The sequence below is a fragment of the Cheilinus undulatus genome, linkage group 4, assembly GCF_018320785.1.
Source record: "Cheilinus undulatus linkage group 4, ASM1832078v1, whole genome shotgun sequence".
NCBI classification, from domain to species: domain Eukaryota; kingdom Metazoa; phylum Chordata; class Actinopteri; order Labriformes; family Labridae; genus Cheilinus; species Cheilinus undulatus.
Genome location: NC_054868.1, coordinates 53,171,540 through 53,190,312, shown reverse-complemented (window position 1 = coordinate 53,190,312; position 18,773 = coordinate 53,171,540). Strand labels below are relative to the sequence as shown.

The 18,773-nt window shown below is 39.1% G+C and overlaps 1 protein-coding gene across 1 annotated transcript; it reads right to left on the bottom strand.

Moving 5' to 3' along the window:
• Window positions 1-1,061: 1,061 nt before the first annotated feature.
• LOC121508843 lies at window positions 1,062-7,387 on the bottom strand. Its single transcript, XM_041785952.1, has 6 exons — window positions 7,352-7,387; window positions 7,184-7,263; window positions 5,182-5,529; window positions 4,860-5,069; window positions 4,370-4,723; window positions 1,062-1,644 (listed from the first exon to the last, which is right to left on the bottom strand). The coding sequence occupies exons 2-6, from the start codon at window positions 7,236-7,238 to the stop codon at window positions 1,634-1,636; spliced, it is 978 nt and encodes a 325-aa protein (XP_041641886.1). The 5' UTR covers window positions 7,239-7,263; window positions 7,352-7,387; the 3' UTR covers window positions 1,062-1,633.
• Window positions 7,388-18,773: the final 11,386 nt, after the last annotated feature.

Sequence of the window (18,773 nt, the reverse complement as noted above, 5' to 3'; positions counted from 1 at the left end):
TAAACAGAGGATAATGCATTTTTTGTAAAATAAACAAAACCATCATCTGGTGAATTCAACAAACATCTGATAGAGTCAACAATAGGAATATAAAGTAATGGCTTAAACACACTGTGTAACATAGATAATTATCTTAATTGACTGTAGATGAAGAAAATGATGAAAATGAAAGGTGAAACCAAAATTAAAATATGTATATATACAGAGCTTAACAAATGTATTAGACCACCTCTCATATTTGTCTCAGAGACCATCCAGCATCATGAAGTGCTGTAATGTGGACTCTTTTATTTTCAGTCAGCTCTCCACGTTTTACCATTTTGAACAGGAATGAGGAATTTCAAACTGAATTCACCCAAATTTGAGTCAGCTCACTGGGCTTCTCTGAAAAGTCAGAAATGAATCGAGCATAACACTCAACCACTAAAACTCATTTTTCTGTTCAGGAATGCAAGTAAATAACTATAATTTGACATATTAATCAAGAAATAATAATGTGCTTTATTATTTTTTCAGTTTTTTTGTAAATCAGTAAATTTGAAAATTCATGGAAAATAATAATTATATTTTAGCATTAAAAATATCATTTGTGTTAAAGAGCTTCTATATATTGGTGTATTAACCATTGCAGAAACATCAAAAATGATTTGGGTAATTACCAATGCTGTTAATTTAGGGCAGCTGTGCCATAAACCTGACTTTGGTTAGGGTTAGGGTGGTCTAATACATTTGTTAAGCGTTGTATGTGTAGTAATTATTGGATTGACAGCCCCAGGTCTAGATTGTGGCTCTTACAAAGGTTCTTTTTCTCCAACAGTTTGGCTCTAGCAGGGTTGAGTAGCACTGCTCTACATAATGATACCTGCTATGTGTCAAATGTACTGATGTTGGTGTTGTTTGCTGATGACGCCTTTATTTTGTGGTCTAATGAGAATTTACTAGAACTTTATTAAGAGATCACTTCAGAAACGACAAAGTTAAAAATACGGTTTTATTAGAAAAAAGCTTTAAGCTCAAATAACACAAACATTTTGAAACTACAGAAGAACAAACCAGTAAAATGCAGACTGACTGACATTAATGTTGATGAAGTACATGACAATAAATCTGTTGGTGTGACACTTGATATCAAAAATGGTTGAGAATCACATAAAACATGTAGAAACATTTATAAACAGAGAGAGACGGGGAGAGATAGAGAGATAACTGCAGATTTTTACTTCTTCAGCCTAAGGCATCAAATCCAGCTTTCTGCTGATGTTTCATCTGCTTTCCTCTTTTACTGTTGGTAATTATAACATTCTTTTATATCTGTTTTCAGCCTGATTTTTGTCTCTCAGTAACAATTTCACATGAATTCATATCAGCCTACAGCGGCTGAAGGTAAATGTCCCCACTTCTCCACAGGAAGTCTTCTCCTGATTCAACAGCATTTAAAGAACATGACAGAAAAGTGAATGGAATACTGGTATAGTATGGTTGTAACATGTGACATAGATGACTGTAAATCTACAGTGGCTCTGTTTATTCAGTGCAGGAGGCTCTAACCTGAGGACTTCATACAGCATCTTCCTGCTCCTCTCTGTCTTCTCTCTGTGCTGCAGTGACAGCTGAGATGTTCTCGTACGCAGGATCAGAGTTTAACTGAGAGCAGACGACAAGATTTGATCGGAAATATATATTCAATAATAAAAATGTAAAATAAATCTAAACATAAATCAAAACAGATAAAATCTAAATAGAGTCTACAATAAAACAATCTGTAGTTTCAGCTACTACTGTTGAAGTGTTATGGTTTAAAAACTATAAAAACCACAGCACACCTGCAGGGGTTTCTGTGCAGCTTATGGCTGTGCTGACAGAGATGGACAGAACTTTTACACTTTAGGTCAGTCCATCTCAGATGAGCTCAGGCCCAGAGAAGTGGGCGGAGCTTTGGATGTTGTTGATATGTGTCTTTGTCTTTCTATGGTAGAGTCTTAACTTACATTTGCAGACACAGTGAGGAACTATGTTAATTGTCAATGGTTTTCTGAGGTGCTCCTGAGCCCATGTTGTAATATCATCACAGAATGATGATGGTTTATAAAGCAGCGCTGTCTGAGGGAGAAAGACTTTCCCCGTCTGTGCTGAGATTTCTCCAGATTCTCTGAATCTTTTGATGATATTATGGACTGTAGTAGTGAGATCTATAACTACCCTGTAGTTACATGTTGAGCAATGTTGTTTTTAAACTGTTAGTCTCTGCTTTTTGCAGATGATGTGGTTCTGCTGGCTCCTTCAGCTGGGGACCTCCAGCAGGCATTGGGCCAGTTTGCAGCTGAGTGTGAAGTGGTCTGGATGAGAGTCAGCACCGCCTGGTTCTCTGCCAGAAAATGGTGGATGGCTCCCTCCGGGATGGGAGTGGGTCTCTGCCTCAGGGGAAGGAGTTCAAGTATCTTGGGGTCTTGTTCACGATTGAGAGTAAAAGGGAGTGTGAGATTGACAGGTGGATTGGTGCAGCATCAGCAGTACTGCAGGCGTTGTGGTGAAGAGGGAGCTGAGCTGGAAGGCAAAGCTTTTGATTTACTGGTTGATCTTCCTCCCAACCCTCACCTATGGTCAAAAACTCTGAGTAATGACTGAAAGAATGAGATTCCAGATACAAGCAGCTGAAATGAGTTTACTAGGGTGATAGGGTGAGGAATCTGGCATGGATGGATGTTGGATGGATGTTTGGATGGATGGATGGACTATTTTCCCATGCAGTGGACAAATGGCAAAGGGGGGAACCTCACACCATTGATTGTAAATGACTGAACCTTCCAGGAGTTCTCCTTTTATACCCAATCATGGTACTACCACCTGTTACCAGTTAACCTACTCACTGCTGGAATGTTCCAGGTGTTTTGTTAGCATTCCTGTCTTTTCTTCAACATGTTGCCGGCATCAAATCAAAACACATATGTCCATATCAGAAACACAAAAAAACCCAATAACATTAAAAAGTCTGAAGATTAAACCTTTTGTCTTTGTGCTTAAAAGAATTTCCTTGCCGCTGTTTGTTTTTCCACGTCAGATAACATCCCACCTTTTTTGGTTTGGTGTTTGTATAACGGATGCTCTAATTATGTTTTAGATTCAGTAGTCTTCCTCATCTGTGGATTGATTTAAAGCCTTGGACCTGTGGTCCAGGATCCACGTAGGGGGTCTCCAGAGATTTCCAGGCTCTGTCTGCTCTGAGGCTGTTAAAATAAGATTTACACATAATAACTAAAATCATAATAAAACACTAATGAATAGTTCATACTAAGGTCTGTGGGTAAGAACATTGTGTTTAGGGCTGTTTTGTTTGGTTTAAGAAATAAAATCATTAAAATTGAAGTTTTTATTTTTACTACAATGTATCCTGTTATTTGGTGTTTATCCTTGGAGACTCAAAGCAACCACTGATCTAAAGAATCGCTCATTTCTACTCAGATATTAGATTTTCCAGCCTTGTCTTTTTACATTTATTTGTATGAGATTTGTTTTAAACAAGATCATGGTCCTGAGTCCACTGCCCTCATTCTTTATTGGGATATATTTAAAGTGGAGTGGTCTTCTCTCAGTCCACCAGCTGTATGATGGGATGTCAGTGTCTGCACAACACAGTCTGAGGGAAATGTGAATTTAATCCCCTTATCCTGGCACACAGAGCCACATCAGTTACATCATGCTTTGTTTTTAGTCCTGTTTCATTAATATCCTGTTTTATTTTGTAGAGACCTTTCCTTGGAGCTGCTCTACAAATTAAGCTCAACATAGCCATGCTTCCTACAGTATTAGAGATATCAGGTACCATACGCTGAATATGAACCTTCTCTGTTAATGAAGGCTTTCAGATTGAATTGTGGGCTTTCTCACATAAAAGCAGACATTAAATGTGATGCTTCTTCTGCAAAGGAAAAACAATCACAGCCTGCCTGATTCTGTCTGATTAAAGTGATGAAAAGGTAATTAATTAGAAAATAAGGCTGTCAAATGATTTATGAATTATCAGGACAGGAGGTGGGGGGCAATGAATAATAAAAAAAAAAAATGGATGAAAGTTTAAACTTAACAGCTCTATATACATTGAGTACGATGCCTACACTTTACAAATAAAGTGTTTTTTTTCTACAGTTTAACAGCTTAACCTGGCATGGAGGAAATGTAAATATAAATTATTCTGCAGACAGCCACTTGTATGAAAACTTTGGCCCATCTTTGAGAAAAACTGAGTGTGGACACAAACCCAACATGTACTAACTTAAACAGTTGATATATAAACTAATAGTGACTGACCAAAATCAATATTTCCAGTATTTTTAATGAACTGTGGTTGTGTTTCTGCATTGGTCATCTGTACCTGTTACAGTCAGAGTTGTACCAGGTAAACTGGTTCCCCATCCAGAGCTTCCTGCTGTAAATGTGAAACGATAGACGGCTGAATCGCTCTCTCTCAGCTCAGAGATTCTCAGGGTGGTGTCTCCACTCTCATTATCAGTGACCTGAACACGATTTACATACTGGGAATCTTCTCTGAGGTCTTTAGGCCATAGGTCATATTGCCTAGACTGACGTCGCTCAGATCTGAACCAGAATTTTGAGCTGATGCTTTCATAACTTCTGTAAGAACAAGAGATGTCCACTGATGAGCCTCTGGAGGCGCAGATGGTTCTGTGAGTGTATTTCACTTTGTTACAGTAAGAATCATAGTAACCTGAAAGATACAAAAAGACCATTTTAGATCAGAGTTGGTTAAAATAAAAAAAAGTTGTAGCAATATTAAAAATACAGAACAATACTTCATCTGTCAGATGCTGTTATGTTTGTGGCAGATGGTGAAGTAAACTCACAGTACAGAGGAGAGGGGAAATCCTCATAGCCTTTCAAAGCACAGGAGTAGCTGTCTGCATCAACATAACTGTCTGAATAAGAAGATTCTTCTGCAGAGATTTTGTGTCCATTCTTGTACCAGACATAGGAGACATGATGAGGTAAAGGACAAGGGCTGAGACATTTCAGTTCTAGCTTGGACCGTGAAGAAGTTCCCTGCACCTGAAGATCTGGATATGGAGGAGAAATAAGGTTATTTACACAGAACAGTCAAACATACAGACAAACATAACTGATAGTTTTGTTAGTGTTGTTAAATAATTAACATAGAAATCACATTACCTGTAACAGACAAAATGACTCCAGGGTATCCTGTAAATCTGCCACCATCTTGGTTTGTTATGAATCTGAACTTGTACGTAGCTGAGTCTCTCTTCTCTACGTTAGTGATTCTCAGAGTGCAGCGTTTCCCTTCACAACTGTACGTCACACGTCCTGTGTACTGTGAGTCTGTTCTCACATCAACAGGTTCCTTATTCTGTGTTTTAGTAAACCAGAATGATTCAGTAACTCTATCATAGCCAGAACTTGGATATGTGTAGGTGCAGCTTAGTTCCACTGTTGATCCTTCCAAGGCACAGACTTCAGTTTGTGAATAAGTCACTCCCCAGCCATTCTGACTCTGGACCACTAAAACACAGAGAACAGATGGAACTACAGTTAGAAACATGAAAAGATCTGGAGTTTCATTCATAGTGGAGATGCTAACAGTACTGGTACTCTTAAAAATGTTTGAAAATGTATTAAGAATAAAAAACTGAAAGAGCTGCTCAGCCGGGCAAACTGAGCAATCAGGGGAGAAGGGCCTTAGTAAGAGGAGACCAAGAACCTGATGGTCACTCTGGCTGTTTCTCAAAGTCCAGGATCCTTCCTCTGTCAGAACTATCCTCCCTAGTCAGGTCCCTTGGAGACCAGACCAGAGTCCTCCCCAGCAACTCTTGAACCCACATTTGGAACAGGCTAGGGCAGTGATACTCAACCCGCGGCTCGCAAGCCGCATGTGGCTCTTTAATGACCAGTTACGGCTCTTTAAAGGATTACTTAAAAAAAAAAAACAAACAAAAAAAAACCTTTAACTAAAAACCTTTTTGAAGGTAAACACTGTCATCAGTAAAGATTCATGGTAAGTCACATCAATAAATCTGCTTCCCACATGAAGAAGACAGGCTTTAACTTCCAGATTTAAATGATTATTATTTTAAATCCATCATTACTGTCGGATGCTCGACGGAGGAGTGTGTGTAAGAGAAGAGCGCAGAGGAAGTCCGCAGGTGGAGCGTCTTCAGTAAGCTAATTTATTGAGGCAGAGGTCGCGTTAACCGAATATTCTCACATATTCTATTCACTGACGGATGTTTTTGAAGGATGACGGAGAATTTTGAAGGCTCTCCGTCATTTGGACGGACTGGAGTGATGAGGACGAGCCTGCATCTCAGCGCACACACACAGACAGATGCATAGACCTTTTCCATTTAGCACACATGGACTATCAAGGAGGTTATTTAATCTGTTAAATATCTTGTACCCAGTGGTCTCTCACTAACCTCAACATCGTAGATGAATGAAAGTGCGGTCTCCGTGCTGACAGTACAGAGAGGCTGCTGCAGACTGCAGGTGTTACAGTACACAGGTCGACAGAATTACAGTGATGTTGCAAAGGGTCTGAATACTTATGTCAATGTGATATTTCAGTATTTTTTAAATTCATACAATTGCAAAAACAAAAAAATTGCACTTTGATTTATGATTTTTTCTTACTGGAACATCAGGCTGCAACAAAAGAAAATTGAAAAAAGAGAAGAGGGTCTGAATGTTGCCCCTGACTTAAACTAAGACTACGTCTAACAAAGCTGCCAAAGTTAACACTGCATTGAATGGGAACATGAAAACAGCTTATTAAGAGTCCAGGTGTTTCCTCATCATTCAGTCTGGTGTCTAAATGTGCTGAGACTTCATAAAAAACTGTGAAACCATTTTTTCAAGATGATAAGGGCGCGGATGTGTTCAAAGTTTGCTTCCGTTTTTTATTTTGTATTTTTTGTTCTAAAGGAAATGCAGTAACTTTTATCGTTTTTAACATTAATATTAAAAAAATATGTTTAAAAACTTTAAACTCACTAAGATGTGGAAACATGATGATACAAAAGCACACTTGAGAAAAAATAAATCACTTCACACATGAAGAACACACACAGATCTACTAAAACTCTCATTCTGAGCCTTCACTTCTAAAATACACACAAACACTTCAATTCTGCTCTGAATGAATGATTGAATACAGTACCTGGCACAGAGAGAAGAAAGATAACCAATCCAGTCACTGCTGCTCTCACAGTCATGGCTGCTCCTCTTCTCCCTGTTTGACTGCAGAAATACAGAATAAGACACTGGCAGAAGGACTGAACATGACCTGAGTCAATAAATATTCACATCAATAACTAAGTCTACTTACAACAGGGAGGAGATGTTCACTCTGCAGCAAATGATCCTCTGTGGTCATCAGAAGGCAGAAGTCAAGCTGTTAAAGTGAACCACTTCCTTCCTCTTTCACATCATTAACATGCATGATGTTGGTAATTTTTCTTAAAGTCATACGAGGCCCTAATAATACTGACTGACTAATGCTAGATATGAAGATCAAATCTAGTAAGTTCAGAAACATCTCAGTAACCTGAGGAATGATAGTGGACAGGGAAACTCTTCACTGACCTCTCCTTAACTGAAGGATTTCTTGGCGTGTCAGGTTTGCTGTTTCCTGCCGACAGGGCTTTAAGTTTTCAACTTTAGGGTCCTTCAGTTCTCAACTGTAATCAGCTGAGTCTAATCAACTCAATTTTCCATTTGGCTTTTAGAGAGTTTTGATACATTTTTGGCTGAGCTTTGGAAAATAAAGGTTTGAAATCCTATCTACTGAAATACATCTGGAACAATACACACATAAAAAGGTGTTTTGTTAGAGCTGTAGAGAGAACTTGATGCTCTGAGGCAGGAAACCACAAACCCAGACACTTCTGCATGTATGAGAGAGTGAGGAAAATAGCTGCAGATATGAATCAGACAAGTTTCAGTGTTTTTTGTAGCTGTTTAACTCTCAGTATTTATCCTTGATCTCGTACACACACACACACATAAAAAGGCATATACATGCATACATACATATATATAAAAATATATACACAGTGCTTAACAAATGTATTAGACCACCTGTCATATTTGTCTCAGAGACCATCCAGCATCATGAAGTGCTTTAATGCGGACTCTTTCATTTTCAGTCAGCTCTCCACGTTTTACCATTTTGAACAGGAATGAGGAATTTCAAACTGAATTCACTCAAATTTGAGCCGGCTCACTGGGCTTCTCTGAGAAGTCAGAAATGAATCAAGCATAACATTCAACCACTAAAACTCATTTTTCTGTTCAGGAATGCAGGTAAATAACTATAATTTTACATATTAATCAAGAAATAATAATGTGCTTTACTATTTTTTCAGTTTTTGTAAACCAGTAAATTTGAAAATTCATGGATAACAATAATAATTATATTTTAGCATTAAAGATATAATTTGGGTTAAAGAGCTTCTACATATTGGTGTATTAACCATTGCAGAAACAACAAACAACAAATTTATTAGAGCACCCTAACCCTAACCAAAGTAAGGTTTATGCCACAGCTGCCCTAAATTAACAGCATTGGTAATTACCAAAATCATTTTTGATGTCTCTGCATCTCGTTGCCATCACAATCTCAGACCACAAGATAGAGGATCAGGATCAAAGAGCCCCTGAAGTTCAGGTTTTAGGCTCAGAATATGAGAAAAATATAACAGCCTTTTCACCATCTTTACCAAGAGTGTCTCTCCGTTAGTTTGGTGCTGCAGTATTTACACTGAATCATTCAGCGTAACGTTTGCCAACCTTTGTTATCTCGGCTATTACAGATAAGTTCATGAAGCTAAGCTCCAGAAGTTAACGTTAGTTTAACTAGAGCCCTTTGGACAACAGCTAACAATGATGTACGATCACTAAATACAAAAACTAGAACAAAAACTGCCAACGAACTCCCAACAAACAACGTGACACAACGAACAACGCAGCTAGGAGCTAACGTTAGGCTAACTTTAGCTAACGTTAGAGATGTTAAAGATAACTTTATATTTCTTTCCAGCAAAGTGACAGTATGCTGCCTCAAATCAATGTTGGCTTACCTTAGAACAGATGCTGTTAATTTTATCCATGGTGAGTTGATGTTGTGGTCTACTGCAAAACTTTTATCCAAAGAAGACACTTTTCTCAGTTTAGATGTGGCTTAGGAACGGGTAAAAAATTCACTCCGTCGCCCAGCCTATCAGGATACCTTGTGTTGGAGTTGCATGTACCCCATGAACTACGTTTGACCATTTTTAAACTTAAAAAAATCTAAAAAAAAACTCATAAAGGGGGACAAAAACTGACTTTCTCCCATTCATTTCAATGGACGTCCAGGCAGCCGATGTCTGAGTGTATTGGAGTGGTATATGCACTGTGATTGGCTCATCACGTTTGAGGGCGGGACTTAGACATAGGTCAATTATCAGGGTTACACAGCGAGTTTAAGCCATTACTTTATATTCCTATTGTTGACTCATCAGATGATGGTTTTGTTCATTTTACAAAAAGATGCATTATCCTCTGTTTATTTCATTCTGCCTGCCTTCAAAGTACCAATTATTTTCTATGAAATATTAACTTATTTAAGATTGTTAGAAAATCACAACATTCAGAGATGTGTGGAAAAACTGTGAAAATAATGCATTTGATTAATAATTTTTACTGAATACTATTATTAGATAACTGTAAATGTGACTTTCAGTTTAAAATGATAAAATAAAAATTAAATACATTTTAGTTTGTCTGACAGAGTTGACAAAAATCAAGACATGATTGGCAAAAAAACAGTCTTATTTAAAATATATATATATATAAAAGAACTAAACCCAACTCTGAAAGTAGCACCACTCACTCATTTACTGACCTTAGCGGTAGGCCAAAAAGAGATGTGAAACTGTTCCTGGAGATCATAAGGGAAGTGATCTGTTAATAATTTGGTTCCTTTTTTGGCTGCTATTTACAGATGTCTGCCTGTATCTGAGTGACTGACTAGTGTCTCTGTGGTGCAGCCAATCAGTGTTAAACTTGACTGAACTAGTTTCTACGTAGAGTTTAGTGTGGACTCTACTCCATAACTTAAGGCAGAGCTTATTCAAAGCTGGTGCAGCAGGCTGCAGAACACCTTCCCTGAGATTTAGACCCACAGCGAGCCCCATCTCTGTCAGCACAGCCATAAGCTGCACAGAAACCCCTGCAGGTGTGATCGAAATATCGAGAACTAGAAAAGAGGAATATTTTTATTCTTAATATTTATCCTCTACCTCATATTGTACATAGAGTTTCAATTGCGCTGTCTGGTAGGATTTTTCTTTTTTATTTTATTTTGTATATATAAAGTCTTCTTACAACCTTTTATACTTATAACTATTTTTGTATACTCTCTTTTTAACTTAACTATCTATTGCACTGAAAAGGAGAAGCTCTCAATCTTGTTGTACATTCTGTATGATGACAATAAAGGCCATTCCATTTGACACATTGCAGGTATCATTATGTAGAGCAGTGCCACTCAACCCTGCTAGAGCCAAACTGTTGGGAAAAAATCATTATCCTCTGTTTATTTCATACCCCTCAGTTTATTTCCAGGCTTCAGGCATATGAGCTTGTGTCTGAAGCCTAAAGACAAAAGTTTAGAAACAGTGATATAAAAAGCGTCCTTTTTGATAAGTGGTACCATGCATGTAAGGTTTGATCCTTAGAGGATCTGAGGGAGCTGGTTTTGCTGGAGGAGTTTAAAAAATGTCTCCCTGAAAGAACTGTTGTCTTTTTAAATGAACAGAAAGTTTCCTCATTGACAAACGCTGTTCATTTTGACTCACAAAAGTGTATTTTCTGTTCCTAATCCTCACAGTCAAAACGTCACAGCTGAGTAGGCTGGCCATTTCCACAGCACCAAAAAGGAGGACACTCTGCAGCACTTGTGAAGCAAGAATAATCGCAACAAATAGGACTCTAGTGTATTCCACACTACAATACATTTTTGTCCATGATAGCGATGGTATCATGATCAGCGTTTCCGCCAGACTTTATTGTCCCTGGTCAAAATGACCGGCAGTCCTCAAAAATTCCGGCCTTTTAACACAACTACCAGACATTTGCTTTAACATTATTTTGCTGCATTAACAGCAGCAAAATAAATAAATCTGATATTCTGTGATACATTGATACATACAAGTCTGCGCTAAACAGGAGAGAGGACACGCTTTTATTTCTAGACCTGACCCAAAACCGAGACAGTAGAAACCAAGCCACAGTAAACCTGAATAATTATTACCCTGTTATTACAGACACGTGATTAGAACCGACTGCACAAAGACTTTCACTTATTATACTTTGTGTAAGTGGTTTAAAGTATCAAAATAAAGTCTGTGCGCTTTTCCTTACACATGCAGTTACACAACACACGCCCACGTTAAACTGATAAACAACGTTAGCTTCACATTAGCACCGTTAGCCTGTTAGCACACTGGATGCTACTATTAGCAGCTTACAACAGCCAAATACCATCCTCCACCAGCATCCAAACATAATTCCCCAGCGCTCTGTTAACTGGACACTGAGTTAGAGCTCTACATTTCAAATGAAAAATGAGTCTAACCGTCAGCTAATATCAGTCCTCATGATGATATCACTGTAGCATCTGCTAAACCAGTAAATCCAACCATCCTGGTTTATTTGGACTAGTCCCGAAAAGACAAAAGCTCCACAGCAGATAGCCTGGTCCAGTCCTCCTCTCATTGACGGCTTACCCAAGACTACTTTTGCTAATTAGCCGGTGTAGGCCTCTCTCTCTCTCTGCTGCTGCATCGGAGTTTACGACGCTCAGCTATAGCTCCCTTCTTTTCAGCATCTTCATTACTCGCAGCAATGACAAACTCAAAATCCCTCCATACCGCTGATGATATGAAGCCTTTGGTCAACTGGGAAAACCTCACTTAGATTAAAATTCTGCTTTACGAGAAAGCTCTGGTCAAACTTTCCCTGCAGAGTCTCCAGCAGTACTGAGCATGCGCAGCAGAGAGATCGCTTCGCTTTGACGTCATCGTGCATACATAATTAGCCATGTGCTTGTCGTCTGAGGAGATAAACAACTCCAGCACCACAAGACAGTAGATGTAGTAAGATCAGGCAAATTTTAGTTTATATTAAAGCATTCTCGCAACATATCTTCTAGGTTACACAAAATATAATATCCAAGTATTCAGTATTTACTTATCTGGTCATCTGCATGTTTTCTACCGGACATTTTGACCAGTTATATTTTTATTTGCCAGACTTCCGCCCTTTTTACCGGCCAATTACCATCAATTACCAGCTAACGGAAACTCAGACTACAGTACATACATATTACAAAGTTTATGCAATTTAGCCTCTGTTAGTCGCGTATAACAGACACAGTTCTTAGTTAGTAAAATTATCATTGATCTTAATGATCATATTCCTTGTTGCAATGATAAAGATATTTTAAACTTCCATCTGTCTAAATAAAGTCATATGGGTTAATTATTTTCATCATAACATTAATCTCACTTCAGTAGCTATCTGTTTTATTGGGGTCTTCTTAAAATAAAACTAATATAAACCAGCTGACACCCCTCCCCTTCCCTCAGACAGTAGCTCATTCGTTTTGCCGCTCTCTCATCCTCTCTATGGCCTTTTTAAGTTTCTGCTTCAGTGTTATCAACTTTTGTTAAATCTCCTTAAATATACATTGTCTTTATTTGTTTTTCACCAGTGATCTGATTTTAAAACAGCTGATCTGTAATTCCTGATCAGAACCAGAACTTCACAGAGTTTTATCATAAATTCACAAACTAAACAATGGTACAGGTTAACATTTGACAAGAGAGGTTGCAGAAAAACAGTTGAATTTACAGAACAGACGTGATGAAAGTTTCTGTGCAGCAAGTATCAGGAGAGGGAGAGTGAGCGGACACTACGTACACTTCATTGATTATGGACAGGGCCGGCCCAAGCTTACTCGGGGCCCTAAGCAAACTTTTCCTGGGGGCCCCCCAACTGTTGATCACTGTTACTGATGCAGTCAATGCTAGATAATCTGCTCATAAACAACTAAACTAAACCCCAGTGGAGAAAAAAATGAGGTAACAGAACTTAAGATTTTGTTCATTTTATTTTAAACCACATTAAAGATATTGAGAGAAATTCAACATATAACGTCTCATACATTACTTTAGTTAAACCTGAAGTGATTTGTCTCAGTTGATTCTTTAAACGAGTTAAACTGGACTCATTTATCTGACCAGTGTGTATGAACTGTCTCTTTAGTCCACTGATGATCATCCCTGTACATAATGGTAGTGACTATTAGATCCAGACTCTGGGCCCACTGGCTTGCATGCAGTAAACTGGACTGTGAGCTGGACTGTTGTGGATCTGGAGAGGACTGATTGTCTCTGGGAGATCAGGAAGTCCTCCACTCCTCTGTCTCTGCTGGGATTTTCTGGGTTTTACCTTTCTGCACACAGATGAAGAAAGTTTCCTCTCTCCCCTCTCTTTTCTGGACTGTCTGTTAGGAGACGGCTGTGTTGGTCCTTAAGTCTGGAGGAGAGGACACTTGTGAAGGAGATGATCTTCTTTTTCTTTTTCTTATCAAATCAATCGTTTTAATGTGTTAATGGTAATAACTGACATTTATGTACAAAAGCTACTCAAGTTATTGTAACTGAGTAGCATTTTTGTGTACTTGTACTTTTTTGAGTACATTTCAAAACCACTACTTTTACTTTTACTTAAATACATTTTGAGGGAAATATTGTACTTCACTACATTTTAAAAGTATTAAGAACTGGGTAAAAAAAATAACACTTAAAGCCAAAAATGAGCTGATTTTAGCTTTGAACCAACAAGAAAATGTCCTGAAGTTTGACTTTCACAGCACATGACAGTCAGTAGTGAGAGAATAATTCAAAATTTCATCCTAAAACAGCTGTTAAATTTGACTTTAGGTTAAGTGTTACCTGGTTATAGATTCATGTTCTTCTGTAGTTATTTCACATTTACAAAAGATCATATTTGACTGTATAACCACCTCAGGTATCAAAAGTAGCTACTCAGTACTTTGAGTAAATTTTAAATGACTTTTTACTTTTACTTGAGTAGATTTACAGATTACTACTTTTACTTTTACTGAAGTATATTTTATCCAGAGTAACTTCACTTTTACTTCAGTACAATAGCTAGTACTTTGTCCACCTCTGTCAGAAATAAACCTGCTGATGTCCTACACCCTCCTTTTAAAACACATCCTCCTCTTTCTGAAACATCACATTTAGAGGATTTAGAGCCATAAACACAACACAGAAGGCTGTAGTTCACTTATTTTACATGCTTCTAACCTCAACCATAAACCCTATTACAGTAACAGAGAGCTTGTTTTCTACATTAACATTTACTTTACAGCTCTTTAATGATCACATGAAATCCCCGCCTAGAGTCAGATATTAGGACTTGATGCAAGATTTGTTTCTCCATTAAACCCAAAAATAACAGGCTACAGATCGATAAAGTCCCGTCATTACTCTATGATTATGTTGGATAAATTCATTAAACCGTGTCTTACCTGTGATCGTGTTTATCTATCCCTGTGGTCTGCAGATGCTGTCTGTGTGCAGGAGGGCATGATGACGAGCCTGCTAACTTAAACCCTCTTTATGTCCTTTCCCCCGGTCCGTACTAAAACAGTTAGACCCTACTCAGCTCAGCTTCCTGCTAACAAAAGACTAAACTGTGTGTGGAGTCATTTGGTAACAGAAAACCGCGAGTTTAACGGGACTCTATTTCGTGTTTAGCATGCCTGCTGCAGAGACGCTGTTTGACTGTTGTGTGGTGCGTTCAAGAACATTACGTAAATATTCGTTTTAATGAACAGACTTGAGGAACAGCCTAAAACAGCGTTATACGAATCCCCCGATGTAAAACATCGACTTAAACTACTAAATCTGAGGTGGGGCTCTGTTTCTTCCTGATCTTTACTCTCAGCACCTCATTCCCCTTCACAGCCTGGTTGATCTCACTGTAGTTTGCTTCTGAACTGCTTGTGAACATTCACTTATTCGCTCTTGGGGGCCCCCCTGGTTGCAACGGGGCCCTGAGCAGCCGCTTATGTCGCTTATGCCTTGGGCGGCTCTGGTGCCCACAGTTAAGCATGGCGGTGGCTCGTTGATGCTCTGAGTCGTTGCATCGTCTGGCGCTGGAAACCTGCAGCGTGTGGAAGGCCAGGTGGAATTGTTGCTCCTTTATTGAGGCTTGTTAAACATTTATCCTAAGGTGGTATAACAGAGTATGACATGTCTGAAATCTGCCCTAGCAACAGGCGGGTTTATTTTTATATGTGGTTTTAAGTTGTTGTTTTCTCTCTCTGTGTTATTCTATGGCAGTGGAAGGGTCTGCAAAGGTTATTCACATTATTAAAAAAAAATTAAAAAATAAAAAATAAAAACATAATGGGTACAAGTCAAGCCGACACCACAAGAGACCTTTTGGTGAACTTCTAAGTACTGCAAGGGGTTTTTTTTGCTTTGGGTGAACTTCTTTTACCTCAGCAGGTGACCTTTTGGATGAACTTTGACTTCCGGTAAACTATAGTGACCTTCTAAATTCTAAACTTAGATTCAACATAAGGTTTTCCCTAAAGTCTGGTTTCTAAGATTACTTTTCTTGGAAGTTGCAGTACGGGTGGAGACCTAGTGTACCTAATGAAAAGGCCTCAAATTTCATGCTGGTATTTTGCTCACCGACGGTAGTGTCAGCCGATCGGGATAAACAGTTTATGGTCCGGGATGGAGAACTAAATTAAACCAGAAGCTATCTTTTGTGGTTTCAACTTGTGAGTTTTTAAGCATTTTGAATTTTTGGTACCTTTATTCTCATGTTGAACCAGTGTGTTTTGTTTTTGCTTTAAATTGACTTTGAAATCTTTTTCATTCATGTAATCATTCAAATTTTCATATAATCCATTATTTCTTTGCTGTTGATGCCTGTACTCCTCAGTGAAGTTTGCTGAGTCTAATCAACTCAGGTTTTATTTTTGAATTTCTGCAGAAACTTTGGTATGTATTTTTGCTGAAGCTTTGTCAAAATAAAAAGGTTTTTAAACCCCACTTTTAGTTCGTGGTTGCATCTAATCAACAAAACTTCTGGATTAATTTTACACACTTTTGATGATTTAACTTCTTTCTGTTTTTTGTGGAATTATTGTGGATGTAAATTCATCGCAGGAGGGTTTTTTCTTTTGGCCACACAAAGCCCCCGTAGGTGAGTCTCAAGGGTTGACATGGCTTCTCTCTCTGTTCTTTTTAACATCCAGCAGGTTCATTCTTACACACTAAAGGGAGGGGCTTAGAGATGTAGAGTTATGTTGAAGCTCAGAGTTCTTGCTGCCTTCTAGGTGCAGGAAACCACAAGCCCTAACACTACAGCAGATACGAGTGAGTGAGGAGCTGCAGATTGAAGTCAGACAGGATTAAAACAGTCCTTGTAACTTTTCAATACTCAGTATTTTATCCTGGATCTCGTAACAGAATCATCAAAGTTTCTTGAAATCTAGGAAGAAACGTCATGCTGTCTGTGAGGAAGCTTGGGCATCATTGGACCTTCCAACAGGACCATGATCCCAAGCAGACCTCAGATTCCACCAAGGCTTGGCTGCAGAAGAAGTCCTGGAAGATTCTACCATGGCCATCACAGTGGCCTGACTTGAACCCCAGAGAAAATCTCTGCTGGGATTAGAAGAAGGTGGTTGCAGCATGCAGACCCAAGAATATGACTGAACTGGAGGCCACTGCACATGGGGAATGGGCTGAGATTCCTCAGGAACGCTGCCAGAAGCTGGTGTCTGATATGCATCTCTTTTGGGCTCTAGTAAGTACTAAAGATGCTCGTCATGAAGGGGTTGAATCATTTTGAGACTGGAGAAGTCTGCACATTTTCACAGTGAATGTGATTTGTGGTTGGGGTTGAATGATTTTGATTGCAACTGTATGTGTGTGTGTGTGTGTGGCAGTCACCCCCCCTCATGGCCCAATTGTTGAAAAACACGTGCTAAAGTGCTCTCTTGGGAGGCAAAACATGTGCTAAAAAGCCCTCTTTGGAGGCAAAACGCACTCTAGAGGGCCCTCTTGGGAGCCAAAACGCTTGCTAAAGTGCCCTCAAAAACACGCGAAACTTAGTGCCCTCTTCAGTGGCGAGAGGGTGCTGTATGTGCCATTTTTTTTTTCTTTTCGCCCCTGCCCTTGAAAAAGTGTGTGCACGCCACTGGTCTCAAGCTCCTTTTTAAAAACCTCTGCCGAAGCAGATGAGCGCAACTGGAGTGGAAGACAGTTCCAGAGAGTAGGCGCCACATATTCAAAAGCACGGTAGCCTTTAGTTTTTAAATGCACTCGGGGAACAACAAGTAAACCCTGGTCAGAAGACCTGAGAGAACCACTAGGGATGTAGGGATGGAGCAGGTCTAGAATGTAGTTGGACGCCTGCCCATGAAGGGCTTCATATACAAAAACAAGGATTTTAAAATGAGTTCGGGAATTAATTGGGAGCCAATGTAAGGAAAATAAAACTGGAATGATGTGAGCTGTTCTATTGGACCGAGTCAGTAATCTTGCAGCGGCATTTTGAACCATCTGTAACCAATTAAGGGATGATTTATTCAAGCAGGTGAAACTGTGTATGTGAGCTCCAGGATAGATTCTGAGAATTAAACAGAAAGAACATTGAAACTTGTCTGACTCATATCTGCAGCTATTTTCCTCACTCACTCATACATGCAGAAGTGTCTGGGTTTGTGGTTTCCTGCCTCAGAGCATCAAGTTATCTCTACCGCTCCAACCACCCCCCCTTTTGCTGTGTATATTGTTCCAGTAGTTTAAGTGAGAGATTAAGCCGTGCTGATTCTAGAGACTCACCTAGGGGGGCCTTAAGAGGTCGGAAGATAAACCCTCCTCTGCAGAATCTGCATCCTCAATATTCCACTAAGAAAAGAAAAAACAATTTAAATCCCAGAAAGTGTGTGCGGTTACTCCAGCAGTTTTAGAGACAAAGTCCAAGCAGAAGCTAGGGGATGGTTCTAAGATAACCTTCTTTATTTTTCAAAGTTCAGCCAAAAATGTATCAAAACTCTCTAAAAGCCAAAAGGAAAATTGAGTTGCTTAGACTCAGCTGATTACAGTTTGAGAACTGAAGGACACTAAAGTTGAAACTTAAAGCCCTGTCGGTAGGAAACAGCAAACCTGACACGTCAGATCGACTCATATGCATGAGTGTATTTGACATTCATGTGGGAAAGCTCCCATAGAAAACGTTTGGGAAGGGCCGGACTTTTATATTTTAGCTCAGTCAGAAGAGCAAGAGCCATGTGGCATCTCCAGTCCTCAGTGCTCCAACCAAATGTGTCTCTTCTGTCTACCCTACTCTCTCCTCTCCATATGTCCCACCAAAAAGCCCTACCAGCAAACAGTGGTGACTGATCTAATGGCAGGATGCACTATCTGCCCTGCTAGCATTCACAGTGGTGATGACGTTATTATTAGAGCTTCCATATTGGCTTTAGGAGGAAAATGATGGCAGGATGGGATGCAACTTTCACCAACCAGGACAGGAATGACCACAACAGTCCCATGTACAACAAAGCTACTAGAGGGACTCAGTAAGAATCTCAAGAGGGCGACCATGAAGATCAAGCCTTGTAGGTCCTGCAGCATCTCATTATC

What these genes read in the sequence shown, in the direction of transcription:
- LOC121508843 (XM_041785952.1), bottom strand. Translation starts at nt 7,238, where the DNA reads ATGACTGTGAGAGCAGCAGTGACTGGATTGGTTATCTTTCTTCTCTCT. An exon ending in AGTCATTTTGTCTGTTACAG is followed by an intron (nt 5,070 to 5,181) that starts GTAATGTGATTT and finishes CTCCATATCCAG; the next exon opens with ATCTTCAGGTGCAGGGAACT. An exon ending in TTTCCCCTCTCCTCTGTACT is followed by an intron (nt 4,724 to 4,859) that starts GTGAGTTTACTT and finishes TGTATCTTTCAG; the next exon opens with GTTACTATGATTCTTACTGT.